Here is an 18,242-nt window from a genome sequence, read left to right as displayed (position 1 = left end):
GAACCAAAACACCACACTTAGTTCCTGAATTTATTTTAGATATAATTGTTTGTGAAACACAATGGAAAGGTTTTGATGTACATTGAGAGAGAATTCTCACATCACTGGTGAAATAAGTCCTAATATTTCACTGTTGCTGCTTGCCATAGTTATTATCCAAGAAGTCTTAATTGGGATGTATAGAAGAAAGGTTCTATAGTAGATGTAGTCAGGGTTCATTTTTAGGGGCATTAGTTTAGAAGAGGGCCACTTTGCAAAAAAAAAAAATGCTGAAGCAAACAGAATTTAACTATTTAGTACTGTTATAAAAGCAAAACCATGACATTGAAGAATTTTGAAGACCTCAGTATCCATACCTAAGCATTTCCTTAATTACTAAGTCATTGCTTTGAATGTATTCAAAGCATTTTCAACTTTTATGACCTGAATAGCAAATAGGCAATAAAAGTATGGTGTAGTTTGAAAGCATTCAAGAATGCATAAAATACTCACCATTTTTGACAAACTTCATTGATGTCTTAAGTCGTGCAACGCTGATATCCAGCTGACCAACAACTTTACGGTATCTTCCACAATCACAAACAGTACCTGAGTATTTTACAGGGAATCATGAATAAACTGAAAAAATGTACATATATGAGACAAAACTGCTTTATTTGAACATTATCTCATTAAAGCTTCACAACCACCCTCATATTGAGGTTCCATAGGAGTCATTACTCACATTTTATACTTGAAAAACCTGAGGCTTAAGTTAAATGGCTTGCTTCTGGTTAAATAGTTACCAAGTGATTCTACTTTGAATATTCTTTCTATTACTACCTCTCTTAATGGTTTTTGCCTTCCATTATCTCTTGAGGCAGCCCATTTTATTTTTAGCCAACTTTGATTTTTAAAGTTTTTCAGTACATTGAATATAAATCCTCTTTCCTGCTTTTCATTATTTTAGTCAATACTAAAATATTTCAATTGGATTAAAGAAAATAGAGATTGTTACTTGGTTAAGGTCACATAACTAGTAAATGTCTGGCACCAAATATAATAGTTCTTTCTAACTCCAGTCCTATCACTATCTCCTCTATCTTGAGAATGTGTAACTATTTAATTGGAGTTAAGTCAAATACTTAGATTGTGAACTATCTGGGCCATTTATTTTTTCTGTCTTTTTTCTCTCTCATGAAAGTCTGAAACCTTTGTTACTAAGCATGGAGAAAATCTGATCATCTTTCTTTTAAAAAATATTTACTTTGTCTTCATCAGCAGTGTTTAGGTATTTTTATTGAGAAAGCAGTTAAGAAAAGGCAACTGATAAGAGAGAGGGATATTACACTGAGGCATTTTATTATTAGTGCTCTCTCTGCCTTGGGGAGATTGAGGGGAAGAAGGTAGCTAAAACTAAAATTAGATAAAATGATAAATAATTATGTTAAACCTTTCAGAGCAAAAAAAAAAAAAAAAAAGAATACTATACTCATCTAGCAATAACTCAGGTGCTGGGTAATGGGGTCAAATTAGAGTAGTTGAACTTCTGTAAAAGAAGAAATGGGCCGATAGGGTGGAATAAAAATATTTTAGAGCTCTCAAGGATCTCTGAATTCAACTTTTCTTTTGAGATTCTTTTTGCTCTAGTTTCATGATGCTATATTTTTCTGTTCACTCATTTTTTAAAAATTCCCTTATCTTGCCTTCTAGACTAGTGATCCTTAATGATTTGGCTTAATGATCCTGACACTCTTCCATACCCCAAATTTTTCCTACACCTATCTGTCCCATCAAAAAATACCTATTTCCTGTCCAACTCTCTTATAACTCTGCTATCTATTAGGTAACAGGGGGTGGTAATATAGAAATTATGTCTCACAGAAGTGAAATAATTTCTTTTAAGGTCACAGAATGGGTTAGTGGCAAAGCTGTGATTAGTGGTGGCTCGTCCTGGGTATCGCTGATTGCCAGTCTAATGTCTTTTGCATTAACCATCTCAAACTTGAAGGGATTTCAATGAATATATTTGGATATTGGATTTTCAGTTAGATGACTTTTTACAAAATCTGTTTGGGGTGGGAGGAAGAGAGGCTAATGGAACAGAAGCAAAAATAATTGGCTAAAATAATGTCAGTTTCATTTATTAATGCCTCCCCAAGTAGCCCAGATAATTAAATGTTAACCTTTATTTTAGATAACTTTTCTTTATTCTCCCATGAGAAGGAAAAGATTAAGTTACAATGATGCAATCCAGATACCTTTCCTTAAAAATATTGCTAATAAAACTGTCCCTTCCCAGTAGGAAAGCTCTTTGAAAACAGTGGGAAAGTTCCAAAGGGTAAGATAAGTAAAATCTTAATTTAAGTAGATTTCAATTCATACTTGAAAAAGAACTGATTGGATTCAAAGTCGGGATTCAAAACTCACTTCAATCAAGTAAAGGGTGTGTGATCTACGCAACTCATTTAGTAAAGATGAACTGCAATGGTAAAAATCATTTCTTCAGATGGAAGATCTCTATTCCAATGAAATCACAGGTTTAGTCTCTAACCTCTAAAAGTCTGGCAGCTTTTTGAATGAAATTTCTTGAGGAATGTAAGGCATGCTCAACAAAGCATTGCTGGAGTACTTTGGCACTCCAGCTAATATCTTTATCCAGATAACTAAGTCTGCTGACCTGATGTATCTGGGATAGCTTCTCTCACAATTTCCTTGACAGGTGTGTATTGCACTGCCCTATTTCACTAGTGTCTGGAAAATCACCTAATGGTCTAAAAGTTCCCCTTTTTCCCACTGGCTTATTAAAACTTGGTGACCCAGTCTGAGGATAGTGTTACTTTTAGGAGAATGCTCAATTTTCTCTGTCTCTCTCTTTTTTTAATCATTTGTTAGTGAATAATTGGTGTCAACCTGCAGGGATCTGGAAAGATGGTGATAATGAAGAGAAAGTGAAATATAACATACCTGCTTTGCCCTTTCCACCTGAGGCACCAGGCAAGCCTTTCTGCCCTTTGTCACCTACATGATAATGAAACAAAATCCAAAATTGAGCAAAGTAGTTACTAATTATTGTAAGACAGCCAATGAAGAGAAAGAAAGGAAATATTTAAGAAGCTAACTAATTTCTTGGATCTATATTCTTGAATCAATCCTGGACAATGATATACTCATATGTGACTGACTAGTCAAGCAGTTAGCTATTTATTTTGTTTTGCATGTGGAATGATGAGGAATGGACTGTTTGGACACTTTGTAGCTCTACTGCTACATTTCTTTTTCTTTTTTTTTTAAATAACTTTTTATTGCCAGAAACTGCTACATTTCATCAGATTCTAAAAGTCAGGGTGGTAAACTCTACACAATCCATTAAGATTTTTTTTAAAAGAAGCAAATATTCTCTCAGTGAGGTTCAATTAGTGAGTTGTGGTTCAGAATTTCACCTGTATTATGGCATCAGTAAATTCATTAGATCCCAAATTTTGCTTGGTATTGCCTCACCTTTGAGAACCAGACAAACATATGGGATTTTATGTCATAACCTAAGTCAATGAAAGTAGGCTGCTGAAAAGAAATATCATTAGATCTTTAGATTTTTCCTTTATTTTCAGAATCTATAAATGGAAAAAAGATGGTTTAGGAGCAGATGTGAATGAGAGGCAGCACCACTGTAATGGATAGAGACCTGATTTTAGATCAAGAAACAACTGAATTCAAGTCCCACAACTGAAACATTCTGATTTAGTTTATCTTAACAAGTCACTGAAATGCCTAATATTGTAGCCAACTCTTTAAGATTAAGTTATAGAGAAAGTACCAGACTGTCCTGATGGAGAAAAATGTCTTTTGTAGGAGAGTTCTGTGGATCAATGAAATCATAGGTTCAGGACCTATCTCAATATGAATTAAAATGTCGAAAAAAGCTTAGTAACAATAAAGAGTTATGTAGATGTAAATGATTAATGCAAGTTGTCACTAATGAATGAAAGGAAAAAAAATATTGAACATACTGTCAAAGGGTTCAATTAACACTACTGTTTCTTTTTCTAATTTGTTATTTATTTTTAACATTTTAAAAATTTGCGTTCCAGATTTCTTCCTCTATTCCTTTCCCCACCCATTGAGAAGGCAAGTGATATGGCATTAATTATACATGTAAAATTATGCAAAAATATTTCCATATTAGTCATATTACAAAAAAGGAAGAAAAATAAAATGAAAAAATATTTCAATTAGCATTCAGAGTTTATCAATTCTCTCTCCTGCAGTGTATGAGATTTTTTATCATTAGTTCTTCAGAATTGTCTTGAATTATAGTATTGATCAAAGTAGCTAAGGTTATCATTACAATATTGTTGTTACTGTATATAATGATCTCCTCACTCTGCTCACTTCATTCTGCATTACCATGTTTTTTTTTTTCTGAAACTGTCCCCTCTTGTCATTTCTTGTAGTATAATCATATTCAATCTCAGTCATATACTACAACTTTTTTATCCATTCCCCAATTTATAAGCATCCCCTCAATTTCCAATGCTTCATTACCACCAACACTAACAATTACATTTTGGTTTAAAATCACATTCATTTCCTGAAAAATTTTCTACTCAGTGACTCTTCTTTTATAGTAAAAAAAAAAAAAAAAACTAAGCAAATTCTCTTTTTTAAGCAAAATAATAAATATCAACCACAGATTAGCTGTATCTGACAATATATGAGATGTTCTACATCTATAATTCCTACAATGAAGGTAAGGAGGTAGTGTCTCCAACATTTAACATTACTAGAGATGACATGGACCCATGTCCAAGGTCAGGGATGAACTAAAACCTAACTTTTAATTTTGCTCAAATCTTTTCTTCTTTAAGTGGAATTTCAATTTATGGATTACTATGTAATAAATATTTGAGAATTGCCTGCCTAGGACTGTGCTAGGTGCCACAAAAGATGCAAAAAAAAAAAAAATAGATGAGATATTTGACCTCAAGGCCTTCATACTTTTACTTGGTAGACAAGACAAATAACCTGAAAGAGAAGATGAATCTCAATGCCTGTCACATGACAAAATGAGTTGGAGATATAATAATTGTAATAGAGTTGGAGAGGAGAGAAAGTAGTTGAACAGATAGTTCATGGGAATACATAGATTTGAACTGGGCTTGGAAGGTAGCATCTTCAACTCAAATGAAACTTTTTTTTTCCCCGAGGCCCTGAAAGTGTTTTGAGTTTAGTCATAGAATCACTAACTAAATTTCTCTGACCTTTTCTTATCTTGATTGATAGGCAATTTAAAGCTGAGCTGAGATTAAGAGTAATGTGTGAAGTCACCTAGTAAGTTTGATAATAAATTCAGTAACAATTCAGAAAACCAAGTTTAAGTTCTGCTGTTCTCACTTTTCTTACACATCCCCTAAAAAATAAGCAAAATTATCACCAATTTGGTGAAAAAGAAATAGAATTAGAGATTATGTGACTTTCAGGATACCAACAATAACAGGTGAAATTTGTATTGTTCTTTAGAGTTTACATAAACTGTTTAGTTACATTATCTCAAGTGGGCTTCACAATCACTTGTAAGACAAAAACTACATGTATTATTAGCCCCATTTTATGGATGAGAAAACTGATATTAATTCACAGAGGGAAAATGATTTAGTAATTTCAGAGGCAGTATTTGAACCAGGAGACAGCTGGTGGTGCTGTGGCCATAATTAGAAAAATCTGAGTTCAAATCTGGTGTCAGATACTTATTAGTTATATGAGCAAATCACTTCACTTTTATTTGCCTCAGTTCCCTCAGTTGAAAAAAGGGGTAATAATTGTACCTATTTCGCAGAGTTGTTGTGAAAATCAAATGAGATATTTCTAAGAAGCACTTGGCATAAGAAACTGGCACATAGTATATAGATTGTATATATAAATACTTATTCTTCTATCCCCCCATTTCCTCTCTTGATTTCCAAATTATACAACAAATTCCTAAGCTGTACTTGATTCTGAAAACCTACAGGAGAGAGACAGAGGAAGAGAGAGAGAAGAGAATGACAGCATATTTAATAAAAAAGCATTATTTACACTATGTGATAACATTTATTTGACCACACTATTGTGCCTACTTATAGTAAATCAAATCCCTCCACCTATTCTTAAAATGAAATATTAATGTCCAGAAAGCTACCTTGCCATGGGAAGTGGCAATATTAAGGTCAGCCCTGAAAGGTGAGATTAATTTGAGTTAATGAAAAATTTAGGAGGGCCATGGAAAAAATGATGGTAATAAATTTCAAAGAACAGATTAAAAATGAAGTTAGTATAAGGAGGGCTAGAATAGTGTTCCTTATTCTTTTGCATTCCAGCACATACTCATAAATTTTAGTGACATGTCTTAAAGAGATGAACCCTATTGCCTTCTGCTAAAAACTGATGTTGGATGGGGTTGGCACTGAGGGAAGGACTTTTGAAAAGCCCATGTCTGATCATGATAATAAAGAATATAGAGATCAGAGAAGTATACATCTCAAAGTAGTAGTTTATTGGTTGCTGGTAGATAAAGATTAGGAATTCTTGGGTTGAGTTTTATGTCAGGTGAATAGAGAGAAATTACTCCAGCACTACAGAATTTGAGAGGTTGGATGAATCTCAGTAGGCATTTATTACAACCCACAACTAGAAAGAAATTGCCATTATGACATTCCTGATCAGTGGACATCTTGACACTCCTTAAAGACATCCAATGAGAAGAAGCCCACTAATGTGGCAGAATGGAAAGAGCTCTGGCTTTAGAGTTGGGGAACTTAGTTCAAATCCTTTTTCTGAACACAACTTGTTCAATCACCTTGGACAACCCAGAATCTAACTAACCTTCAGTTTTTTCATCTCTAAATTGAAAGGTTTAGACAAGTTGACCTCTGAGGTACTTTCAGCTCTAAGTTTGTGATCCTGTAACCTCTTGTACAAGCCATTCCATTTTTGAATAATTCCAATTTCCATCAAGTTTTAATTTGCCTCTTTATAGATCCTACCTATCTTTACTGGTTTCTGCCTTCTGGAGCCAAATAGAACAACTCTTTCCCCATGAGAATCCTTCATATACAATGATCATGTTTTCCTTGAATCTTCTCTTCTTGAGGCTATATATTCCAAGTCCCTTTATTCCATCCTTTTATAAAATAGACTCAAGGCTCTTCATCATTCTGGATATACCCTCTTCTCTGGATGTTCTGGTTCCATCTCCTCTGCATGTTCCCCAGTTTAATAATATCCTTAAACTCTGGTATCCAGAAATGAATTAAATTCTTCAACCACAGCTTATTAATCTTCCACTTCTACTCATTCAATCTATCTATATTGAACTCACTAAAATTTTAGTTTGACCTCTAGCCCTTTGAAAATTTTTTTTCCTCCCAATACATTTCCCTTATTTTTTATTTACTTAGCACAATGCCTAGCATATAATCAGGACTTGATAAATGTTCATTGACTTTTGCAATAAGGAAGAGAATGGCCCCATCTTTTTCAATGAATGTTAAGCAAGATTCTTATTGGAGAGAATAAGAGAAGGAAGAGATATAGAAGGAGGTTTGAGGAAGAATGAAAAGATTTAGAAGAGCTGTTGTGGTGAGGAGTATAATGAGTTAATTATGAATGCAATATAAACAATTTTCTATTGATGAAGAGTTTGCCACTGATTGAAAGGAAGAGCATATGGAAAAAAGAAAATCAGATTTGGTAATGGAAGTCTCTGGTTCTAGTCCCAGCTTTGTTACCAAATTGATACATGCCCTATTATTGAAGGTACAGTTATTTCTAGTTGGGATGATAGCATCCTTCCTCTGACATATAGACTCTTTTATCTTTGTTCCAGCAATCTTGATTAGGATAAATCCTGAGTTTTCAGAGACCACATAACATACTTCATATTTTTTTCAGGAAAACCTCAGGTACAGCCAAATAGTAAAAAAATTAAAAATATTTATTTAAAAATAATGGATATGATTTTAATTACTCAAAATCATAAAAAAGCAAGCAAAAAATCCTCAAGAAAATAACTACAATTTCATGTTTAATTTGCTTTGAAATGGCAATAGGAAATAAGACAATATGACTTACCCTTCCCACCAATTGGTCCGATTTTGCCAAGGATACCTTGATCTCCTACCTCACCCGGTTCTCCTTTCATTCCTAAAAATTAAACCATATTATATTTGCTATTTTAAAAAATAAAATTTGTGAAATAGTTGCTATTTCTGTGTATAGGGAATAAACAAAAATACTTAGAGAACATCGCAAAATGTATTCTATATATATGTAAAATTTGATGTATCATGCAACATTGATTTATATATACATATATATTTTATATTTCATGATTAAATGTTGAAAGACACTGACATGATGGTTTTTAAAAGGTTGTTTTGTATGTTATCTAAATAGATAATTGTAGGAAAAATACTATTATTACATAATGAAAGCATCACCCAAGATTAATTTTAAATAAAGTGCTAGATCTTAGAATTTGCATGTTCTCTTATGATCCAGCTTTTGTAACTTGTTTAAGGTTTAGACCATGAGACAATTTTACTTCTTATGATTCATTTAATTCTCATCTTTAAAATGAATTCTGAAAATATTTACGATAATAACTAGCTATTATATACAATACAATATTATATGCTATAAATTTCAATATGAGTTTTTTACAAGTATCAAACTAGAGGGTTATCAGTGAATTTGAAATCTGAAACAGTTTTAGACATTAGAAGTCAATTATTTAACCTCTGTATTTTACAGATAAGAAAACTGGAACTAGAGAAGCTAACTCCCTTGCCCAGAATCCCACAGATAATTCATTGTAAGGAAGTGGGGACCAAAATGGGTTTGAACTTATTTAAGATGACTGAGAAAGATGTTAATACACTTTTTTTTTTTGCATCAGTTCCTAAGAACTCTGACTCTCTACCCCTCCCACACACACATTTATGCCACAGCAGGAGTGGAGTTATATGCAGCCAAATGAACCACCTGGGGATGAAACTGAAACCTGGTGGTTTATGATTGGAATTCATCAGCATGCGGTGACATCACCAGCTTATTATGGTGACAAAGTGTTAACTAAAGAGCATGGATGTTCCACTTCAACACCTATGCCTGTATCAACAAACGGGCCAGGGCCCCAAACCATCAAAGCCTTTGTCCTTCCTTATTCTTTATCTTGGATCTTTTTGGCCTGCTTCTGTGAAAACATAAGAAAGCTTTAGAAGGGGGTGGGTGGAATGCTTTTAAAAGCACAACTTTTTGATTTATGGTTGTCCACTTTTATACTTTGGGTAATGTGTCCTTGTACCATTCTTCTTCTCCATTGAAATGCAAGGATGGTAGCAAGAAAAAACAAATCTATATTGTTGGACAGCAGCTCTGACCTAGAACATGGTCCTCCACTGCTCTCAGAGTCCTTGACTCCAAAGTTTTTCTTCTTTCTCTCTCCCTCTATCCTACTCTCTCATCCTTCTCTCCCTCACATCACTCTCTCTCTCTCTTCTTTTCTCCCCCTCTCCTATTTTCTCTTCTCTCCTCTCTCTTCTTTCCTCCCTCCCTCTCCCTCTCTGTCTCTCCCCCCTCTCTTCTCTCTCTCTGTCTCTCTCTATTTATTTTTCTTTCTCTTTCTCCCTCTCTTTCTCCCCACTGTCTCTCTTTTCTTCACTTCTCTCTCCTTCCCTCTCTTCATTCCTCTTTCTTTCTCCTATCTTCCCTTTCTCTTTCTTCTCTTCCTCCTCTTTCCCCTCTTTCTTTTTCTGCTCTAATTTAACTCCTTCCCTCTTTCCTCTTCCTCATCCTCTCTCTTCCCCTCTTTCTTGCCCCTTTCCATTCCTATTTCCCTCTCTTTTCTCACTCTGTCTCATATGGATTTGTGTATTTAATATGGGTATCATATATTCATATATATGTGCATATGCATCTTTCTGTTCTATATTTATCCATTGATATCTATATCTACATATATGTGTATGTGTGTATCATTCTGGGGCTTAGATGCTTAAAGAAGCTTCCCCATTTGGGATTCTTGTCAACTCTTGTAAACCTTGTGCTATCATGTAAACATTCCAGAAGGGGGGGGGGATGTTTTTTATTCTGCCAATGATGTGTTGGCAAGAGAAACAGAAGGAAGCAGCCTGTTTTGATGACAAATGAAGAAATATGGAAAAAAGTTATTCTTTGACCCCTTCATTTTTAACCTCATGACCTAGATAGGGAAGAAGAGCCAGTCTCTGAACTTTTCAAAATACTCCCTAAGCCCATATTGGTCCTTAGGGATTCTAAGGTCTCTGTGTCCCATAGAGAGGCCTACGGAAGAGTTTCACTCATGCCATCACCAAGGATTCAGGTGGAGAAATGGATTAGAGCCCTGTTGTTAGGAACTCTCCCAGGGATACTGGGTGGTGAGTTAATTCATGTTAGTAACACATTTTATGCATCTCTGTGGTAAAGTGCTTTATGAAAGCAACTAATTTCCCATACAAAGGACATACTGTTTGACATGCCCAGCAGGGAAAGAGGGGAATGCTCAGGAAGATACAGTATAAATTTCAACAAGCTTCTTACCTACCTTTTGGCCCCATGGGACCCACTTTTCCATGCTTTCCCTCCTCTCCCTTTTCTCCTTTCTCACCGTCATCTCCTTTAGGAACAAAAAATAAGATATGGGGAGCAGTTCAAATAACAACACAATCAATTGTGTCTGAGAATGAAATATTATTCATTCTAGGAAAGCATTCAGCATCAGTGAAACAAGTATGTGTGTGTGTGTGTGTGTGTGTGTGTGTGTGTGTGTGTGTGCATGCATACTCATGTTTCAGAAGCACAGAAAAGGAAGAAACTTGTAGCATCTTTTCCTTTTAGCTATAACATCCCCTTTCAATCTTTATTGTGGCTCAGAAAGAGCTAATGGTGAAAAAACACACAAGCTGCTAAATCATGTTGCAGGAAGAACCCCAGTGTGTTGGGCTAGTCTTTATTTCTCCCTAAAGTCAACATTTTAACAAGTCAGGTGAACAGTCTGCATCCCTAGTAGGTGCTTAATACATGCTTATTGAATTGAGTCATATACTTTGGAACAGAATTAGAACTGGGGCCTTCAACCTCCTAAATTTGAGAATGACTACTGCCCTTCTACATTGATAAAATGAGGGGGTTGGATTTGATCATCTCTAAGGCCTCTTCTGGTTCTAGATCTATGCTCCTATGATCTCTGGCAGAGAATTGTCCCTGGAAGACTCTTGAATCTATGATGCTTTTTGTTTTTGTTTTTGTTTTTGTTTGTTTTGTTTTGCAGAGGACAGAACAAAGATAGTACATTCATTAGCGCATTCCCTTAAATTGTAACATTAGAGATTCAAGGTAAAGACTTTTAGCTCACACTAAGTGGTTGACAACCCATCAACAAGCATTTATTAAGAATCTGTTATATGCCAGGCATTGTATTAGGAAGTCAAGAAGTCATTCTGTGAAGCAGAGAAGAAAAGGGAAAGCCTTCCAGAGAGCCAGTACAAAGGTTCAGAGATGGGAGGTATAGGATTCTTTGTGAGGAACAGCAAGAAGGTAATTTTGATTACTTCAAAATGATACAGTTGTAAAGTGAGTAATAGATAATGAGACTGGAAAGACAGGTTGGGGCCAATCTGTGAAATGTTTTGGAATCTCACTAGAAGAGATTGATCAATAGAAGCAAAAAGAAACTGATGGAGTAAATTTAGTGAAATAGTCAAAATGATCAGTTCTGGCAGTCCTGTGTAGGAAGACTTGAAGCAGAGAGACAAGTAGGAGGCCATTGCAATGGGAGGAGATGAGGAACTGATTGTGGTGCCTGCAGTGTTTTGTCATTGGTAATGGCTTTGATTTTCTTATTTTCTCAGGGGATGAGGGAGAAGGAAGGGAGAGAATCAGAAACAAAAATAAAATAAAATAGAATTCAAAAAAAGGAGAAGGTGAGATTTGAGAATCATTTGAGGAATGAAGGCATGATAAAATGGAAAAAGCACTGGATTTTGAAGTCAGAGGATTTGGCTTTAAATCCCATCTCTCTTACTTACTATTTGTGTCCTTGGTTAAGAAAACAATCAACAAACATTTATTAATCTCCTTGTATGTGTTAAGCATTATGCTCATCATCCCTGCTATTCACTTTACCTTTATGGGCCTCCATTTCCTCATCTGTATAAAAAAGAGGTAAGTATCAAATGACTTTTAAGATCCCTTTTTAGCATTAAAATGATATGATCTTTCGACTTTCAGAACTGGAATAAACTTTAGAAATCATTTAAATAGTTCTTAGAATCAGCTACAGATGATTCTAAACTTTAGAAGTAATTTCCTCCATCATTTTACAAAGGAGTAATCTGAAGCCCACCTTCTCTGTGGGATGGCATGGTGTGCTGTACTTCAAATCAGAGAAAGCTAGTTCAATACTCAACTTCAGCATTCCCTAGATGAATGACTAGCGATATAATCTCACTGTATCCCAATTTTTTCTTTTATCAAATGAAGATACTAATAACAGCAATGCTTGCTACACAAGGTTGTTGGAAGGTTCCAATGAAACAAAATACACTTTATAAAATAAATGTAAACTAAATTAAATAAATATAAAATAAAATAAGCTTTCTAAAGCTTAAAGCATTATATATATATAACTATTATTCTATATATATATATATATATACATATATTAGTATTATTCTCTGATTTCAACACTGGTAGATTCTCATTGATTAGAAGGCTGTGGAAGATTATGTCTGAAATGGTGGTCACAAGTTAAATGAAGTCTTAAAATCCATTTCAGGTTTAAGATTTTCTGACTACTTTGTTGCTAAATTGTTATTTCGATTTTATATGACTCTTCAAGACCTCATTTGGGGTTTTCTTGGCAGAAATACTGAAGTGGTTTGCCATTTCCTTCTCCAGATCATTTAATGAATATGAGGAATTGAGGAAAACAGTTAAATGACTTGTCCAGAGTCACACAGCTAGTAAGTGTTTGAGGCCAGATTTGAGCTTAGGAAGAAGAATTTCCTAGCTCCAGATCCAGCAGTCTATTCGCTTTATCACCTAGCTAGTAGTTATCACTTAAAGAAAAAAATCTACTATACATATATATGTGTATGTATATGTATGAAAATCAGATTGGTTCAAAGGTAATCATGTAGTAAAAAAAAAAAAGGTGATTAAGAATGATATTAATACAACTTCTTCCTTCTAATTCATAAAAATTTTGCCTCTTTCTCCTCTCCCTATACCTTGTGACACAACTGGTGTACAACTAAGAAAGCATTTTGAAGATGAAGTCGTCCTCTGATTATGATTGGAATTTGTCCATAGGATGGGAGCACTAGCTTATTATGGTGACAAAGTTAAAAACAAAAAATATTTGGGATGTTCCAGCTTGGCCCTTAATCCTATATCAATAAGTAGGCTACAACTCAAAGCCAAAAGAGCCTTGTCTTTAATCTTACTCCTAGATCATTATGGCCTGGACACTTGCCAACAGAAAGAACCTATAAAAGTATGCTTTGAAAAAGCATGGCTATATGGTCCACAGTACACCATTTTTATCCTTTGAATAATATCTCATTGCAAAATTCCCGCAATTGAGATTCCCTTTTCCTAATTTAAAAATAGCTACTTGAATCAAAAAACTAAATAAAAAACTGTAAAATAGGATGAACTCATTTTAATGCATATACGCTCATAGGCACACAAATCTCTCCCTTCCCTCGGGCTAAGAACTTGCAGGAAGGATCTGTCTAAGAATTTGAGCAAAATGCAAAACTATTTTTTAAACTAACTTTGCACACGAATGGATTCTGTTATATCATCTTGAATTGGACTTAGATCCATTTTATTTCATTGTGGATTGGAGATTTGGTTTAATATCAACTCGGTTAAGATATTAGGGAGACACTGCTTTCCATAGCTAAGTTCCTTCCTAAGCTTATATATAACATAACAACAATCCTTTGCACTGGATGATCTCAACCACAGCAAAATCCCAGAATTGTTTCTTATAATTATTGCATTATTTTGACCTACACCAGATATTCTTTGAGCTCAGAGTAGTACCCGATGTATCCATGATTTATCTATGAACCCTTGCTATGAATCAACCTTGTCACATTGTTGCTGTTACCCCTTATTGTCAGCAGCAGCTCACAGCACAGCCATCAGTTTAAGTATTGAGATTTGGACATACTAAAGCTGATCCCCCTTCTCTGAGGAGTGGGCCTTTAACATATGCTTTCTTGCTAGCAAGCTATTTCCCTCACTTTGAAATTAAGCTACTGTTTGATTCTTGCCTTTCCTGTCTCTAGCTTGCTCTGCTTGGCTTTGGCCACCCACAAGTTAGAGGCAGATTTAGTCTGCTTTACAACTCCCATTTTAAAAATCTTTTCAAATCTGTAATGCAAGTTACACCCATAATCTCATATGAATCACATAATCTCTGTGAGAGGTATTATTATCATCCCCATTTTACAGAAAAGGATTCTAAAGTTCAGAGAATTTATGTGATACATCCAGGTTCACATAGCTAGGTAAGTGTTTTAGGTAAAATTTGAATCCAGGTCATCTTCATTTCATATCCAGTTCTGTTTATTAAGAAACATTGTCCTTTTTTTTTAAAAAGATCATTAAAAAAGATTGATCACCACTATCTTTTGTCTTTTTAACAATTAAATAATATGTAATTACAAAAAGGAATTGAAAAAATCCTCATAGTCATTGAGGAAGCTAGACAAAAGTCTAAGAGATCAGCCAAGTCTCCATGATTAAGATTTATCCCCAAACAGTTATATGGTTCTTGAAATTTCTCTATTCGAGATTCATTCATTTGGATTTTGACAATTTCAGACTGAATGCTCATGTTTATCATGACAATTCATAGATTTAAAATATGACCATGTGTTTGAATAAATTAAAATGCAAATACTCTCAGGAAGAAGAGAAAATGTAACCTAAGAAAAAGGAAGCAGACTCTAAGTAGCTTAGAACAAATATTGCAGGTCTAAAATTATCCCTGAAATATAAATGATTCTCTTAGAATTCTATGTTTAAGTTGATGACTCACCATAGAAGTCAAATCAGTGTTAAAGCTAGAAGAGGTCTTAGAGATAATCTAAATTAGTATCTGGGTAACTTTGGCCAAGTTTCAGTCTCCCATGGCCTCAGTTTTGAGGTCTTGGATTTGAAGGTCTCTTTGTAATTCTATTTTCTAGTCCCTGCCCATAATATTATAATTGTAGAAATAAATTCCTGAGCTTAAGTAACAAAGTTAAGATTGCAAATATGGATAGGCACATGCTGTGGACCCTGAAAGGAATCCCATAGGGTGAGTCAAAATCAAATCTGCCTGTGTGCAATTTTTGGTGAAGGTTAGCTCTAAAGTTATTTAAGATCAAGGGAAATGTAGTCAAGTCACCTTGTACCATTTCCAGCAAAAATATTTGAACTCATAGCACAAAGGATTTGAAGTCCTAACTGAAATACTGAAGTATGAAAATAGAAATTTAGGACTTACTTCCTATCTAAAATGTCAGTTTGCATTCCCTTCATTTTTTTTTATTACCAGGATCTCAATGTAGCAATGGCAATTGTGCAAATACCAGTTCTAGAATATTGAAATGCCACCATTCTGCATCTGATAATTCATAATCCTTGCCATTTTGTTTAGTCATTTAGTCATGTCTGACTTGTTGTGACCCCGTTTAGGATTAACTTGACAGGGATACTGGAGTGGTTTGTCATTTTCTTCTCCAATTCATTTTACAGAGGAAGAAAAGTGTGGCAAACAGGGTTAAGTGACTTGCTTAGGGATAACTAGCTAAGTGTCTACAGCTAGATTTGAACTCAGAAAGATACATCTGTCTGACTCTGGGATAGTTATTCTATCCTCTGTGCCTTAGCCCCTGTACTAACATTGTCAAATAATTTGGTTTTTTATTTTGTTTTGTTTTGTTTACCACCATCCTTATGTTTTCCTTGTTGATGCCATCACATGACAAACTCTTTCTTGCTTGCCAAGCTTTTCCCCATCAACCCCACAGCTGACACTAAGCAAGTGTTTGTTTACTCCTTGCCTATTAGAACCCTCATTAGCACATTTCTTTGAACTTCTTAGTTCCAAGTAGCACAAAGAATGAAGATGGAACATATCCATTCACTGGTTCCTATGCTGGTGATGTGGACCAAACAGGATCTTGGCACTGATTAGAACCTATAATCTCTACACCCCTCCAAATCACCTAATTAGTGCATTTTTAAGTGCACCAAATTCTGATCCTTCACTTAAAGGCAACCCTTATTAATACCCTACATTCCTTTACCCCATTCATCTTCTACCAATCATTCCAAATACCACATTACTCCCTACTCTTGACCCTCTGTGGCAGTATTATTGGATGACCACAAAAACATGCTGACATGGTAGATTAAAATTTTTGGCTACTTCATTTCTTCTTTTTTTTAATAGTTTTTTATTGACAAAACATATGCATGTATAATTTTTCAACATTGACCCTTGCAAAAACTTCTGTTCCAACTTTTCCCCTCCTTCCCTCCATCTCTTCCCCTAGGTGGCAGGTAGTCCCATTACATGTTAAATATGTTAAAGTATATGTTAAATACATTATATGTGTACATATTTATACAGTTGTCTTGCTACATAAGAAAAATCAGATTTAGAAAGAAGGTAAAAATAACCTGGGAAGAAAAACAAAAATGCAAGCAAACAATTACAGAAAGAGTGTAAATGCTATGTTGTGGTCCATACTCATTTCCCAGTGTTCTTTCGCTGGGTATACCTGGTTCTGTTCATTACTGATCAATTGGAACTGATGTGGATCCTCTCATTGTTGAAGATAGCCACTTCCATCAGAATTGATCTTCATATAATATTGTTGTTGAAGTGTATAATGATCTCCTGGTTCTGCTCATTTCACTTAGCATCAGTTCATGTAAGTCTCTCCAAGCCTCTCTGTATTCATCCTGCTGGTCATTTCTTACAGAACAATAATATTCATAACATTCAATTTCATCATCTGAAAATTGTCTGTTCATATCCTTTGATCATTTATCAATTGGAGAATGGATTGGTTTCTTATAAATTAGAGTCAATTCTCTATATATTTTGGAAATGAGGCCTTTATCAGAACCTTTAACTGTGAAGATATTTTCCCAGTTTGTTGCTTCCCTTCTAATCTTATTTGCATTAGTTTTGTTTGTACAAAAGCTTTTGAATTTGATTTGTTGATTTGTTGCCATAAACATTTTTGCACATACAGGTCCCTTTCCCTTCTTTATGGTCTTTTTGGGATATAAGCCCAGTAGTAACACTGCTGGATCAACTTTCTGAGCATAGTTCCAAATTGCTCTCTAGAATGGTTGAATCCGTTTACAATTCCACCAACAATGCATCAGTGTCTCAGTTTTCCCACTTCCCTTCCAACTTTCATCACTATCTTTTCTGTCATCTTAGCCAATCTGAGAGTTGTTTAGTGGTATCTCAGAGTTGTCTTAATTTGCATTTCTCTAATCAATAATGATTTGGAACACCTTTTCATATGGATAGAAATAGTTTCAATTTCATCATCTGAAAATTGTCTGTTCATATCCTTTGACCATTTATCAATTGGAGAATGACTTGATTTCTTATAAATTTGAGTCAATTCTCTATATATTTTGGAAATGAAACCTTTATCAGTACCTTTAACTGTAAAGATGTTTTCCCAGGTTATTGCTTCCCTTCTAATCTTGTCTGCATTAGTTTTGTTTGTAAAAATCTTTTTAACTTGATATAATCAAAAATTTCTGTTTTGTGATCAATAATGATTTCTAGTTCTTCTTTGGTCACAAATTCCTTCCTCCTCCACAGGCCTGAGAGGTAAACTATCCTATGTTCTTCTAATTTATTTATAATCTCATTTTTTTTGCCTAGATCATAAACCCATTTTGATCTTATCTTGGTGTATGGTGATAAGTGTGGGTCACTGCCTAGTTTCTGCATACTAATTTCCAATTTTCCCAGCAGTTTTTGTCAAATAGTGAATTCTTATCCCAAAAGTTTGGGTCTCTGGGTTTGTCAAACACTAGATTGCTGTAATTATTGACTATTTTGTCCTGTGAACCTAATCTATTCCACTGATCAACTAGTCTATTTATTATTGGCTATTTCATTTCAACTGGACTACCCCCATCCTCACACACATTTCTACTTAATG

General features: G+C 34.6%; 1 protein-coding gene and 1 long non-coding RNA gene across 2 annotated transcripts in view; one reads left to right on the top strand and one right to left on the bottom strand.

Moving 5' to 3' along the window:
• The window catches only part of LOC116420684, a 96,298-nt gene that overhangs the window by 47,648 nt on the left and 30,408 nt on the right, over nucleotides 1–18,242 (top strand). The window lies entirely within an intron of this gene.
• The window catches only part of COLEC10 (collectin subfamily member 10), a 55,628-nt gene that overhangs the window by 7,003 nt on the left and 30,383 nt on the right, over nucleotides 1–18,242 (bottom strand). The window contains exons 2-5 of the mRNA XM_031947139.1: nucleotides 10,583–10,654; nucleotides 8,089–8,160; nucleotides 2,947–3,000; nucleotides 493–588 (exon numbers count right to left, since the gene is read on the bottom strand). Coding sequence (XP_031802999.1) covers nucleotides 493–588; nucleotides 2,947–3,000; nucleotides 8,089–8,160; nucleotides 10,583–10,654 — 294 coding nt within the window. The remainder of the gene's footprint in view (nucleotides 1–492; nucleotides 589–2,946; nucleotides 3,001–8,088; nucleotides 8,161–10,582; nucleotides 10,655–18,242) is intronic.

The sequence above is a fragment of the Sarcophilus harrisii genome, chromosome 1, assembly GCF_902635505.1.
Source record: "Sarcophilus harrisii chromosome 1, mSarHar1.11, whole genome shotgun sequence".
In the NCBI taxonomy this organism is placed as follows: domain Eukaryota; kingdom Metazoa; phylum Chordata; class Mammalia; order Dasyuromorphia; family Dasyuridae; genus Sarcophilus; species Sarcophilus harrisii.
Note: the sequence above shows the minus strand (reverse complement) of the source record. Positions and strands in the feature narration are given on the sequence as shown.